A 14,995-nucleotide genomic window follows, 5' to 3' on the forward strand; every position below is an offset into this window, starting at 1 on the left:
CAAAAGCATACCAATAAAACACGCTAAAGAATAACCACAGAATGCTAATATCCCACTATGATCTTGCTATCAACAATTTTTAGCAAAGATTTAGCTCTCCATCAAAAGCTTCTGTCTCTCTCTTTCACACCACACACACACACACACACACACAAGCACGCACGATTTCTCACACCATCTTGTTTCTACAAACACAGCTCAGGTTATCTTATTTTGGACTATTAAGTCTTCAGAAAAAGATCAACATTCTTTCAACAAATCAATGATCAAAAATGACCCACTGATGGGACGTCCCTGGCGGTCCAGTGGTTAGCACTCTGAGCACGGGTTTGATCCTTGGTCGGGCAACTAAGAGCATGCCACATGGCATGGCCAAAAAAAAAAAAAGACCCATTGCTTTCATTAAAGGCCATTCTGTGTTTAAAGGGTAGCCTGCCGAGAACTTGCAGAGTTGAAATTAAATTAGCATCAGCACAGGGATTCATAAAAACAGGTAAAAGTGAGTTTATCTCACACTCAGCAGAACATACTGAGGTCAGGTTAGGAGCAAAGTAATTGGTAAATGGATCCTCAGCTGGCAGAGAGGTGGGCATAGTTAGAACTGTTACAAGCTTGGTTGGGCTCCTTTCATTTTAAAGTCTGCTTTGCAGTACAACACATCTGTGAGACAAGAAAGGCTAAACCAGAACTCTGTTTCCTTTAACGTGGCATTATGAGTTAAACAGTAATACATTACATTTCTGCTACGTCTGTGGTTTTAAAATTATTCATTGTAAACATCCTATATTCTTTCCTATTTATTTCAGAGCTTGAGTCTATGTCTATGTCAAATTATCATTTATTCTATGAAAAGCAGCACAAATACTGTTCATTCTGGTTTCAGCACAAATTCTTTAAAAATAAAATGTTAAGGCCATTTAATGGAATCAGGGCCAACTGAAGATTACCCTCGCAGAAGACAAACTACTGAAATAAAAATTTTGAAAAAGAGCTATAAGTGGGTGTCTTTGTGTTTTCCTTCTTGGTAACTTGAGAGCGGTTTGTAGGATTTATTAGTCTCCAACATCTCCATCTCGATCTCCGATAAGCCAAAGAAAATGAAAACTTAAGGCTAACAAGGCTGTCCCGAGCAGATCACCCAGTGCCGTCAGATAGGGGATGGAGAAGCTATCCGGGTCCTTTCCTTTCCTCCAGAAATGATGGACCATCCAGTCAGCAATCCACAGCAAGGTAAACACCTAGAAGAGAGCACCAAAGGTTACTCCTGTCGCCTGGACAGTCCTAGCCCAGTAAACACGGCCATAAGCCTAAGCCACTGCTCTCTGAAGGGAACAGAATGCGTCTAAGTCAAGAACCTCACTGGAAAAGAAGAAAGAGTTAATTGACAGTAACATTTTCTTTTCACAGGAAAATACTATGTATTGCTGAAATTAATATTTTTCTTCCACTTGTCACATATATCTTCTCATTTTCTTCTAGCCTTCCCCAAACCACCATGTTCCTTATATTTAATAGTATTGTACATTTTGCCAAACCACTGTTGTTTCAACTTCTTCCTATATGATAAATCTGTGAAGAAAGAAGAAGACATACAAAGAAGGAAATAAAAATAAGGAATAACATTCTCCTATTGCAGGTACAATCAAATAAAATAAAGATGGAGAACCGACCGTTTGCTTACTAATTATAAGGCCATTGGTGGCTTGTCAAGGAAAACTTCGTTTCAATGGTAAGAACAGTCACCAGAACGTAAGGGCACTGAGGAATGACTTGTTGATACAGATACAGATATATTTATAGATAGGTAGGGTCAAAATATTTCAAAGGGCTATTCAAACACTAAGGTGATATAAGTAAGTATTTTCTAGGATATCAGGAATATTAAGACCTTTGTAATGCTTTGAATTTTGGGATCAGATAAATGCTTTTTTTCTTTCATCCTTTTAGAGTAAGAGGATTCTCTAGTTTTCAAACACCTGAAGTATTAAAAGGGATTTGGGATTAGAGAGGTTAATATTCACTGGTTTGGGACAAGCTGGCAAATACAGGATACTGGTTAAGAGCATACTTCTATACCTGCTGGCTAACTATAGGCAAGTTACTTAACCTCTCTATGTCTCTAAATGAACATTAGAGATGATAATGGCATCTACTCTCATGAGCATGTTGTGAGGATTAAATAATAGACTGAGTAATTCAGTGCCTGGCACACAATACACTTTCAACAGACGTCTGCCATTAGTTGATTTTAACCGTGTCATTGCTATTACTTTGCTATTTGTGGTAGTGAGAACACTGGTACGTATAGGAGGAAGCCCGCCTAGGTCTAGCCGAGCCCAGGGTCTGTGACCTTTTACTACTCTGACAAGTAGGCCATGAAGGTGAGGTGTCTGCCTTGGGTTCCAAACTTCTGTGCTGTGGTTTAGCTCTGACACCTTTACCAGGAAGGACGGTGGCTTGTCCAAGCTGAGAGCCATATACTTAATCCAAAGGAGGGAACTTCACATGTCTTTGGACATCGGTCAGAGAGAGAGGTTGTACTTTAAGTCCTGTTTTCTTTTGTATGAGGCTGGTTCTTCCTTAGTGTTTCATGGCAAAGACTGTTTTGGAATCATATTGTCCTGTTCTTCAGGACAATCTGTTTTGCGTGTGGAGGAAGCATGGAATGTTAGAAATAATTCTGGATTTGGAAGTCATAAGATCTGGATTTGATTTCCACTTTGGCCATTTATCAGCTATATGACTCTGGGCAAGCTTCTTACCATTAACCCTCAATTTCCTCATTTGAGGAGAACAAAACCAAAACGGGCCTCATATCTGCCACACTTACTTTGAGATAATTAATAAGAGCATCAGTTTAGGAAGATGAAGAGAAACGTAAAAAGGCAGCACAGTCTCAAGTTACATTAATAAAAGCATAGTGTACAGACCGAGAGAGTGTCACCCACTGGACCCTGGATGGGTCAGGCCACAACTCGGCAGTGTGTTAGGAACTTGTTCACCCCTGTGCTTCCAGCACCTAGCAGAGTGACTAGCTCACAAAGTAGACCCTTGATATCTGATTGAGGGCATAAAAATCAGCGGGAGACAAGGTCATTCATATAAGAGACTCCTATGAGAACAAGAACTGTTTGTCCTGGGCAAGGAGGGCAGGAGATGTAAACTTAAGAAGGTTATTGTGTCAAGAGACACTGGCTTATAACACACAGTGTCATAGGGTAGAGTTTTAGGGTAAAGGGCAAAAGTTACCAAAACAACTTAAAAAAAAAAAGCAATTTGGGCTGTCTATATCTGTAACAAATTATGTAGTAAACTCTGTATTACTGGAGTATATGAAGATTCAATAAAGAAATTTTTTGATTGTGTGAGTAATACGTGCTGGAGGAAACAAAATTTTTAAAGAGAATGAGGGTAGCTATTTTCTCTGGGATTGGCAGGAAATACAAACAAATCCATATTGTATATTTTTTATAACATTATGTATTTATATATTAATAATATGAGTATATTTATATAAATTTATATAACATACATCATACATATGTGATATATAATTTACTAATTCGTGGTATAACATTTACACTGAATGGGAGATTTGTCTAGAACGGGGGTTGGCAAACTATAGCCCATGGCCCAAATTCAACCTGCTGCCTGTTTTTTGTAAATAAAATTTTATTGGAACACAACTCTACCCATTTGCTTACTTATTGTGTATTTAGTCTATTATTTAATCTCACAACCTTCTTATTAAGTAGGTACTGTTATCATCTCTAATGTTCACTTGGAGAAGGTGAGTCAGAGAGGGTAAGAAACCTGTTTTAGTACTACGATGACAGAATTATGTAGTTGGGACAGAGACCATATGGTCCACAAACACAAAACAGAATTAAAATGGCATCCTTACCTCATACTCCCAAATAAATTCCAGGTAAAGACAAATATAAAAAGCAATACTTGGACTTCCCTTGTAGCACAGTGGTTAAGAATCCACCTGCTAATGCAGGGGACACAGGTTCGAGCCCTGGTCTGGGAGGATCTCACATGCCGTGGAGCAACTAAGTCCATGCACCACAACTACTGAGCCTGTGCTCTAGAGCCCACAAGCCACAACTACTGAGCCGGCGCACCTAAAGCCCGGGCTCTGCAGTAAGAGAAGCCACCATAATGAGAAGCCTGCGCACCGCAACGAAGAGTAGCCCCCACTCGCTGCAACTAGAGAAAGCCCGCGTGCAGCAATGAAGACTCAACGCAGCCAAAAATAGATAAATAAATAAATTTATTAAAAAATAAAAACAATATCTGCCTAGGCATATCTTACCAAAAAAAAAGCAATACTCAAAAAGTTTTATAAGAAAATGTAAGAGAAGGTCTTTAAGACCTTGATGTAGGGAATGATTTCATAAATAAAATGCATAATATATTAAAGGAACTGTTTATAACTTACATTAAAGATTCCTGTGGTTCAATAAATACCATAAATAAAAGTTAAAAATCATGCCCCAGGCTTGGAAAAAAATCTCTTCACTACACATAACTGACAAAAAAATTAGTATTCAAATACTAAGAGAATATCCAGAGAACTCCTACAGTTCATTAGAAAAAGAAACAATTCAACAGAATAGAAGAGGAAACCTAAAGCTCTAATAAACATATGAAAAGATGCCCAACCTCACTAATAATATGGGGATGTACATTAAAACCACACTAAACTCCATTTCATATCCATCTGACTGACAGAAATCACCTTTTAAACAACAATAATAGTAAACATTGTTTTTGAAATGGCCCTTTATGGGGCCATGCGGTATTCAAAGAGGTTAACATGTATGAATTGATTTAATTTTCAAAACATCTCTGTAAAATGCTATCGATTTTTACTATCCCTCTTTGAGGTATGAGGAAACAAAGGCATTTATAGAGTATGAGAAGTCTGCCCAAGATCACGCAGCTCATAGGGAGTCAGGCTCAAACTCATCCACTCAAGTTTAGTCTCACACTAAAGCCCAAGTTCTCATCCATCAGTGAAGTACATTGTCTTGGTAAAAAAGAACTCCACATTGGCAACATGCACAATTATTAATACTTTGGAGAGCAATGTGGCACTGCGTGTTAAGTGTGAAGATGTGCAGCTCCTTAGTTCTGCAATTCCACTAGAAACAATGATTTTTTTCCCTCTTGCAACCCTAAAAGGATAAAACTATGTAGGCTAAAGGAGGCTAGCCTAAGGGGCTCTGCTGGGCCCAGGTCCCATGTGGCTACCCAAGGACCAGGAAGACCAATATCTTGGTGTACTGTATGCATGCATACTAAGAGAGATGTGCAAGGATATTCACTGCATCACTGTTGTAAAAGCCGAAAATTGGAAATAACCTGAAATGTCTATTGAAACAAGAAGGGCTAAGTTAATGCTTAGGTCATACAACTGAACACTTATATAGAAGCTAAAATGAATGAAAAAGAGGGACTTCCCTGGTGGCATAGTGGATAAGACTCTGCGCTCCCAATGCAGGGGGCACAGGTTCGACCCCTGGTCATGGAACTGGATCCCACATGCATGCCACAACTAAGAGTTCTCATGCCACAACTAAGGAGCTGGCAAGCTCCAACTAAGGAGCCCTGGAGCTGCAACTAAGGAGCCTGCCTGCCGCAACTAAGGAGCCCATGTGCTGCAACTAAGGAGCTGGCAAGCCACCACTAAGGAGCCTGCCTGCTGCAACTAACACCTGGTGCAACCAAATAAATAAATATTTGAAAAATAAACAAAATGAATGAAAAAGAGCTACATGAATTAATATGAGTATGTCTCAAAAGCGTAAGGCTGAGTGAAAAAAGCAGTATAAATAAATGATTCTAATAAGGTTTATAAATATTAAAAACAATACGTTATTTATAGATACACACATCTGTAGCAATAGTATAAAAACATGCATGGCAACGATACATACCAATTTAGAATGCTAATAACTGCTAGGAAGAGAATGAAATAAGACCAGGAAGGGATATCTAGGAGGCACCAACCATAGGTATGATGTATTTTTATTGAGCATTTTGAAATAGTTGCTTAAATAATTTGCTAATGGTTGATAAAGCTGGGTGGTAATTACATGGTTATCTTATTTCCTATCATTTCCTGTACATTTGTGTTTCGTAATACAAAGTGTAAGCAGCTGGGGCAGTGGCAACTCACTGACCAGGGCTGCCCGGGCTACTACTTAAATACCTACCCAGGGGGATGCCTGAGAAAGGAAGGCAGTAAGTGTGCCCTGTAGAATCCATGACAAGCTTGGACTTGTAAGGACCAAGTAGCGCTGAGGCTAACACCAAAGATTATTTTAAAGTCTGTGAATGACTTTTCACGAAGATGGCGCCGCAGGGGAAGAAGGAAGCCCCTGACCTCCCAAAGCTGAAGCCAAAACAAAGGCTTTGAAGGCCAAGAAAGCAGTGTTGAAAGGCATCCACAGCAACAAAAAAAGATCTGGATGTCATCGGCCTTCTGATGGCCCAAAACACTGTGGCTCAGGAAGCACCCCACATATCCTCAGAAGAGCGCCCCTAGGAGAAACAAGCTTGACCACTACGCCATCACCAAGTTGCCCCTCACCACTGAGTCAGCCATAAAGAAAACAGAAGACAGTAACACGCTGGGGTTCACTGTGGACGTCAAGGCCAACAAGCACCAAATTAAACAGGCTGTGAAGAAGCTCTATGACGCTGACGTGGCTAACGTCAACACCCTGATCAGGCCTGATGGAGAGAAGAAGGCATATGTTTGACTGGCTCCTGACTACGATGCTTTGGATGTTGCCAACAAAACTGGGATCATTCAAACTGTGTCCAGCTGGCTAATTCTAAATATAAAAGTTTTGACTATAAAAAAAATAAAAGTCTGTGAATGGAGTAAGCAAATGTCTGCAATCTCTCATCATTCTTTCAACTGCCCTGCCCAGGTGGGAGAATAAAGGGATGGATGTATTCTAGAGAAACTGAATGGGAATGACTCAGGTCTCAAGGATACCAGACACTACGAGGTACTGGCAGAGGATGAGGATGAATTGGAAGTCTGCACAGTTAACAGTGGGATTCTTTCAGACCTTTATTTTGTTCCAAGAACAGAGGCAGGCGGGAGTATAACTCCCCAGAGAGGAGGTTAGATGTTCAAACTTGGAGGGCTCCCCGTGAAATGGCCAACTACCCCAGATCCTCCAACAGTAAAGTGCCCAGTCAACAGCCTTCTCCCACCTCCAAGCTACTTAACCTCTCCATGCCTCAGCTGCCTTCCTGTACAATAGGGAAAACAGTCCCTCTCTCATAGAGATGATGAGATGAGCATTGAACAGGGCAGAGCACTTAGAACAGTGCTGGACACATAGAAAGAACATAATAACTATTTGCTATGAATGAAAAGAAACCAGGTCATATATGAGTAACAAGAATCTGACTTTTCAACAGCTGCACTAGTAGAAAAGGGAGCAATACCTTCAAAATCCTGAGAGAAGAGTATTTCCAGTCTATAAGTCTGTGCCCAATTTATCAACTGAGTGTTGAGGGTAAACTATAGTCATCTTAAGACATGCAGGCACTCAGAAAAATTCTCCCATGTTCTCTTTGGAACTTTCTTGAAAATGTTTTGATGCAAAATGAGGGAGAGAACCAAGAAAGAGAAAGACCTGAGATCCAGAAAATAGAAGTGCCAACCTAAGAGAGAGTGAGGGAAACGTCCAGGGGAAGAGCTGTGCAGTGGGCTGGCAACAGAGTCCAGACAGAGCTAGAGGGTGGATGGCTCTGGAAATGAAGTCCCAGGATAAAGGCAAATTGGTAAATTATCTGAAATAACAGAGTTGGGGGAAGGGACTAATTATAGGTGGGTGATAGTTGTGATGCAACACTTGAAAAAAATTAAGGATAGGGCTTCCCTGGTGGTGCAGTGGTTGAGAGTCCACCTGCCGATGCAGGGGACACGGGTTTGTGCCCCGGTCCAGGAAGATCCCACATGCCACGGAGCGACTGGGCTCGTGAGCCATGGCCGCTGAGCCTGCGCGTCCGGAGCCTGTGCTCTGCAATGGGAGAGGCCACAACAGTGAGAGGCCCGTGTACCGAAAAAAAAAAAAAAAGATACATGCACCCCTATGTTCACAGCGGCACTATTCACAATAGCCAAGATGTGGAAACAATCTAAATGTCCACTGATAGATGAATGATTAAATGCTCCAACCAAAAGACACAGACTGGCTGAATGGACATAAAAACACGACCCATATATATGCTGTCTACAAGAGACCCACTTCAGACCTAGGAACACATACAGACTGAAAGTGAGGGGATGGAAAAAGATATTCCATGCAAATGGAAATCAAAAGAAAGCTGGAGTAGCAATTCTCATATCAGAGAAAATAGGCTTTAAAATAAAGGCTATTACAAGAGACAAAGAAGGACACTACATAATGATCAAGGGATCAATCCAAGAAGAAGATATAACAATTGTAAATATTTATGCACCCAACATAGGAGCACCTCAGTACATAAGGCAAATGCTAACAGCCATAAAAGAGGAAATCGACAGTAACACAATCATGGTAGGGGACTTTAACACCCCACTTTCACCAATGGACAGATCATCCAAAATGAAAATAAATAAGGAAACACAAGCTTCAAATGATACATTAAACAAGCTGGACTTAATTGATATTTATAGGACATTCCATCCAAAAACAGCAGATTACACTTTCCTCTGAAGTGCTCATGGAACATTCACCAGGATCAATCATATCTTGGGTCACAAATCAAGCCTTGGTAAATTTAAGAAAATCGAAAGAGTATCAAGTATCTTTTCCAACCACAATGCTATGAGACTATATATCAATTACAGGAAACATACCTGTAAAAAATACAAACACATGGAGGCTAAACAATACACTACTTAATAACCAAGAGATCACTGAAGAAATCAAAGAGGAAATCAACAAATACCTAGAAACAAATGACAATGAAAACATGACGACCCAAAACCTATGGGATGCAGCAAAAGCAGTTCTAAGAGGGAAGTTTATAGCAATACAAGCCTACCTCAAGAAACAAGAAACATCTCAAATAAACAACCTAACCTTACACCTAAAGCAATTAGAGAAGGAAGAACCAAAAAACCCCAAGTTAGCAGAAGGAAAGAAATCATAAAGATCAGATCAGAAATAAATGAAAAACAAATGAAGAAAACAATAGCAAAGAACGATAAAACTAAAAGCTGGTTCTTTGAGAAGATAAACAAAATTGATAAACCATTAGCCAGACTCATCAAGAACAAAAGGGAGAAGACTCAAATCAATAGAATTAGAAATGAAAAAGGAGAAGTAACAACTGACACTGCAGAAATACAAAAGATCATAAGAGATTACTACAAACAACTATATGCCAATAAAATGGACTACCTGGAAGAAATGGACAAATTCTTAGAAAAGCACAACCTTCTGAGACTGAACCAGGAAGAAATAGAAAATATAAACAGACCAATCACAAGCACTGAAATTGAGACTGTGATTAAAAATTTTCCAACAAACAAAAGCCCTGGACCAGATGGCTTCACAAGTGAATTCTATCAAACATTTAGAGAACAGCTAACACCTATCCTTCTCAAACTCTTCCAAAATATGGCAGAGGGAGGAACACTCCCAAACTCATTCTACGAGACAACCATCACCCTGATACCAAAACCAGACAAAGGTGCCACAAAAAAAGAAAACTACAGGCCAATATCACTGATAAATGGAGATGGAAAAATCCTCAACAAAATACAGCAAACAGAATCCAGCAGCACATAAAAAGGATCATACACCATGATCTAGTGGGGTTTATCCCAGGAATGCAAGGATTCTTCAATATACGCAAATCAATCAACGTGATAAACCATAGTAACAAATTAAAGGAGAAAAACCATATGATCATCGCAATAGATGCAGAAAAGGCTTTTGACAAAATTCAACACCCATTTATGATAAAAACCCTTCAGAAAGTAGGCACAGAGGGAACTTACCTCAACATAATAAAGGCCATATATGACAAACCCACAGCCAACATCATTCTCAGTGGTGAAAAACTGAAACCATTTCCATGAAGAACATGAACAAGACACGGTTGCCCACTCTCACCACTATTATTCAACATAGTTTTGGAAGTTTTAGCCACAGCAATCAGAGTAAAAAAGGAAATAAAGGAATCCAAATCAGAAAAGAAGAAGTAAAGCTGTCACTGTTTGCAGATAACATGATACTATACATAGAGAATTCTAAAGACTCTACCAGAAAACTACTAGAGCTAATCAATGAATTTGGCAAAGTAGCAGGATACAAAATGAATGCTCAGAAATCTTTTGCATTCCTATACACTAATAAGGAAAAATCTGAAAGAGAAATTAAGGAAACACTCCCATTTACCGTTGCAACAAAAAGAATAAAATACCTAAGAATAAACCTACCTAAGGAGAGAAAAGACCTGTATGCAGAAAACTATAAGACACTGATGAGAGAAATTAAAGATGATAGAAACAGATGGAGAGATATACCATGTTCTTGGATTGAAAAAATCAACATTGTGAAAATGACTATACTACCCAAAGCAATCTATAGACTCAGTGCAATCCCTATCAAACTACCAATGGCATTTTTCACAGAACTAGAACAAAAAATTTCACAATTTGTATGGAAACACAAAAGACCCCGAATAGGCAAAGCAATCTTGAGAAAGAAAAACAAAGCTGGAGGAATCAGGCTCCCTGACTTCAGACTATACTCAAAGCTACAGTAATCAAGACAGTATGGTACTGGCACAAAAACAGAAATATAGATCAATGGAACAGGATAGAAAGCCCAGAGATAAACCCACACACATATGGTCACCTTATCTTTGATAAAGGAGGCAAGAACATACAATGGAGAAAAGACAGTCTCTTCAATAAGTGATGCTGGGAAGACTGGACAGCTACATGTAAAAGAATGAAATTAGAACACTTCCTAACACCATACACAAAAATAAACTCAAAATGGATTAAAGACCTAAATGTAAGGCCAGACACTATCAAACTCTTACAGGAAAACATAGGCAGAACACTCTATGACATAAATCACAGCAAGATCCTTTTTGACCCACCTCCTAGAGGAATGGAAATAAAAACAAAAATAAACAAATGTGACCAAATGAAACTTAAAAGCTTTTGCACAGCAAAGGAAACTATAAACAGGATGAAAAGACAACCCTCAGAATGGGAGAAAATATTTGCAAATGAAGCAACTGACAAAGGATTAATCTCTAAAATTTCAAGCAGCTCATGCAGCTCAATATCAAAAAAACAAACAATCCAATCCAAAAATGGGCAGAAGACCTAAATAGACATTTCTCCAAAGAAGATATACAGATTGCCAACAAACACATGAAAGAATGCTCAACATCACTAATCATTAGAGAAATGCAAACCAAACTACAATGAGGTATCACCTCACACCAGTCAGAAGAGTCATCATCAAAAAAATCTACAAACAATAAATGCTAGAGAGGGTGTGGAGAAAAGGGAACCCTCTTGCACTGTTAGTGGGAATGTAAACTGATACAGCCACTATGGAGAATAGTATGGAGGTTCCTTAAAAAAACAGAACTACCATACGACCCAGCAATCCCACTACTGGGCATATTCCCTGAGAAAGCCATAATTCAAAAAGAGTCAGGTACCACAATGTTCTTTGCAGCACTATTTACAATAGCCAGGACATGGAAGCAACCTAAGTGTCCACTGACACATGAATGGATAAAGATGTGGCACATATATACAATGGAATATTACTCAGCCATAAAAAGAAATGAAATTGAGTTATTTGTAGTGAGGTGGATGGACCTAGAGTCTGTCATACAGAGTGAAGTAAGTCACGAAGTAAAAAACAAATACCGTATGCTAACACATACATGGAATCTAAGAAAGAAAGAAAAAAGGGTTCTGAAGAACCTAGGGGCAGGACAGGAATAAAGACACAGACGTAGAGAATGGACTTGAGGATATGGGGAGGGGGAAGGGTAAGCTGGGACGAAGTGAGAGAGTGGCATGGGCTTATATATACTACCAAATGTAAAATAGATAGCTAGTGGGAAGCAGCTGCATAGCACAGGGAGATCAGCTCGGTGCTTTGTGACCACCTAGAGGGGTGGGATAGGGAGGGTGGGAGGGAGGGAGACGCAAGAGGGAAGAGATATGGGGATATGCGTATATGTATAGCTGATTCACTTTGTTATAAAGCAGAAACTAACACACCATTGTAAAGCAATTATACTCCAATAAAGATGTTAAAAATAAATGGATGAATTGATGTCTCCACAGTCTGTTTTAGCTCTAAAGTACAAGGGTAAGAAATCTGTGGTCATAAACCACATAGTGATTGCTCTCCTTATCTCTGCATTTCTTCCTCCATCCCTCCCACATTCTTAGTCTCATAATTTAAGTTCCCTTCCCATGCAATTTCTTTTTAAAGGTATTGTGATGACTTAAAGGTCAAGCAGGTTTAAATTTATTATTTTTTTTTACAAGTTAACAAGGATATCAGTGTTTCCTTGGAACACTGTATAAATGAATTATTAAAAGCACAGTAAGTATCAGATACTTCTTAATGAAATATGCTTTATTTTCAAACTAAATGATTATTTAAGGAATGTATTCTTTTTACTGGGAAAACACATCAAAAATCTAACCAAGCGTAGACTGTATTCTACATGGTCTGTTTGTTTTTTATGAAATATGCACAACTTCTTTGGGTAAATATACCTCCTTAAAAGGCAACTTTGTTGCCCCAGCTAATTATGCATGTTCTAGATGTATTACTTGGAATTTAAATAAATATATAAAACACACGAATATATATTTGCTTTGGATGATTGATTCTCTCGGCCAGCTCCTTCTCTGAGCTAGAATCAACATTCCCATCTACTAGCATCCCTTCAATGCCCCATTGCCAGTAACAGCCTTGTGTATCATGTGATGAAAGATGATTTCTTTGGGAGAGGAGTGCTTAGAAATATGATACAAATAAACACCAGGAATAGCAAATTAGTACATTTCTTCCTAAGCCTTACAAAAGCTGAATTCAGTTTCCCTATAAAAATATGCTTCCCTAATCCAGTTTCCAGACTGCTAATGCTACTCATTAAAATCTAATATTTAAATGTCAGCTAAGAATTTAGGATTATCAGTCAACAGGAATTCAGTCTACTCCTGATATACAGATAAAATGTCTTTTCTTTGGCCTGAATTATTTTTGTGAGGTGGCAGGTGGGGGAAGGTAGGAAACAAACAAACCTTATTTCGAGGAGTCCCTAATAATCACCAAACTTCCCAAGGAGTCCATGGCACAAAAATGGTTAAGACTTTCTGTCCGAAAGAAACCCTCAGAATGTGTTCAGGAGACAATATAACAATACTCACAGTCTTGATTTTTAATAGCAAAAAACTACAAACAAACTAAAAGTCCATTAAAAGAAGAATAGATGAAAAAATCATGGAATATTTATACAATGGAATACTATATAACTAAAACAGATGAACAACAGTTACCCATATGAATGAATCTCACATACAATGCTGAGCAAAAGAAGAAAGCCACTTAAACACAAATTCATTGATTCCATTTATAAATTTCAAAACCACGCAAAACTAAAACCATATATTTTTAGGTATCCAAATAAACGCATAATCATAGGGAAGAGCAAAAACTTTTTAGCCATACAATTCTGAATCAATAGTTTGCTTTGGGGAGGAGGGAGGAGCAGATAGGTAGCTTTAGAAGGTATAGGTACTAGGGTATTGGTAGTGTTATAATTCTTAAGCTGACTGGTGAGTGTCCTGGTGGTCACTGTATTATTACTCTTTATACCTTGTACATGTCATTATTGTTTACCTATTCAATATTTAATATGCAATTAAAAATTTTTAAAGGGAATTCCCTGGTGGTCCAGTGGTTAGGACTTCACACTTCCTCTGCAAGGGGCACAGGTTCGATCCCTGGTCAGGGGACTAAGATCCTGCAAGCCGTGTGGTGTGGCCAAAAAAAAAATTTTTTTCTTAAATACAATAATTTTTGGCTGGGAGTTCATTAACCCTGGCCTAGTGATCCTCCCTCATGTGACCATGTCATTCTGTTCCAATCATGCAAAGAACCAGTGATTGCCAATGTCACTTAGTATTACGAAATGACAACCTGAAAATCAAGAAGAAAGTCAAACTGAAGACGTTTCTTAGTTTAGTAATAATAAGCAAAAAAGATGGAAATAAAACATATACAAACTGCTAGAGGAAACTAACATTTATTGACTATCTCTTACATGCTAAATAAAATTACTTTAATGCTGTTAATATCCATAGAATATTAAGGAAAGATGCAATGAGCAGAGATCAGGCCCTGAACAACTTAGGTGTTCCCTCTTCACCCTCTGCCTGTAGCCCAAAGATGGCTCTGCTTCTAACACCATCCCTTTTCAAGTAGGAAGACTTTGTTGCCCAGCAGAACATTTCACTGGAAAAAAGAATATTCATTCATTTAAAACTATTTATTGAATGCCTTTCTAATATATTACTCAAATTTGAGAAAAAATTTTTTGAAGTAGCACACCAAAATATTTGTGGTGGTGGTCTTGAGTATGGGGATTATGGACAATTTTACAATGATGAACATGTGTTGCTTTATGATAAGAAACAAAACTCAATAAACTAAAAAAAAATCCCCATAAAACAAGACCAAAAACCACTTCCTTTTCTAAGCTCAGCATGGAGGTCTGTTTTTTCCCTTTACTAGGTGAGATATCATCTCAGAGAACAGATTTAAAAGGATAACTTTGACATCTATAGGAATTTAGTAATGGATATTGCTAGAAAATGAAACTACCTGAAAAAAATTTTAATTGCAGGTAAAAGGAAAAGAGTCAGAAATACAGCTCTGAACTTCTTTGACATAAGTAAACAAACCCTGAAAAG

At 38.5% G+C, this 14,995-nt stretch overlaps 1 protein-coding gene and 1 pseudogene across 4 annotated transcripts in view; one reads left to right on the forward strand and one right to left on the reverse strand.

Annotated features, from left to right (window-relative positions):
- Positions 1-871: 871 nt before the first annotated feature.
- The window catches only part of SLC41A2 (solute carrier family 41 member 2), a 120,846-nt gene continuing 106,722 nt past the window's right edge, over positions 872-14,995 (reverse strand). For 2 of the 3 annotated variants that reach the window (XM_082665055.1, XM_082665056.1), the window contains exon 11: positions 872-1,238. In XM_082665055.1, the coding sequence (XP_082521181.1) occupies positions 1,053-1,238 (186 nt within the window). In that variant the 3' untranslated portion in view covers positions 872-1,052. The remainder of the gene's footprint in view (positions 1,239-14,995) is intronic. The other variant, XM_082665057.1, reaches the window with a different exon arrangement.
- LOC309829242 (large ribosomal subunit protein uL23-like) lies at positions 6,362-6,773 on the forward strand (annotated as a pseudogene). The gene has a single exon. The product of its transcript is annotated as a large ribosomal subunit protein uL23-like (transcript).

The sequence above is a fragment of the Grampus griseus genome (genome assembly GCF_964374135.1).
Source record: "Grampus griseus genome assembly, chromosome: 11".
Taxonomy (NCBI): domain Eukaryota; kingdom Metazoa; phylum Chordata; class Mammalia; order Artiodactyla; family Delphinidae; genus Grampus; species Grampus griseus.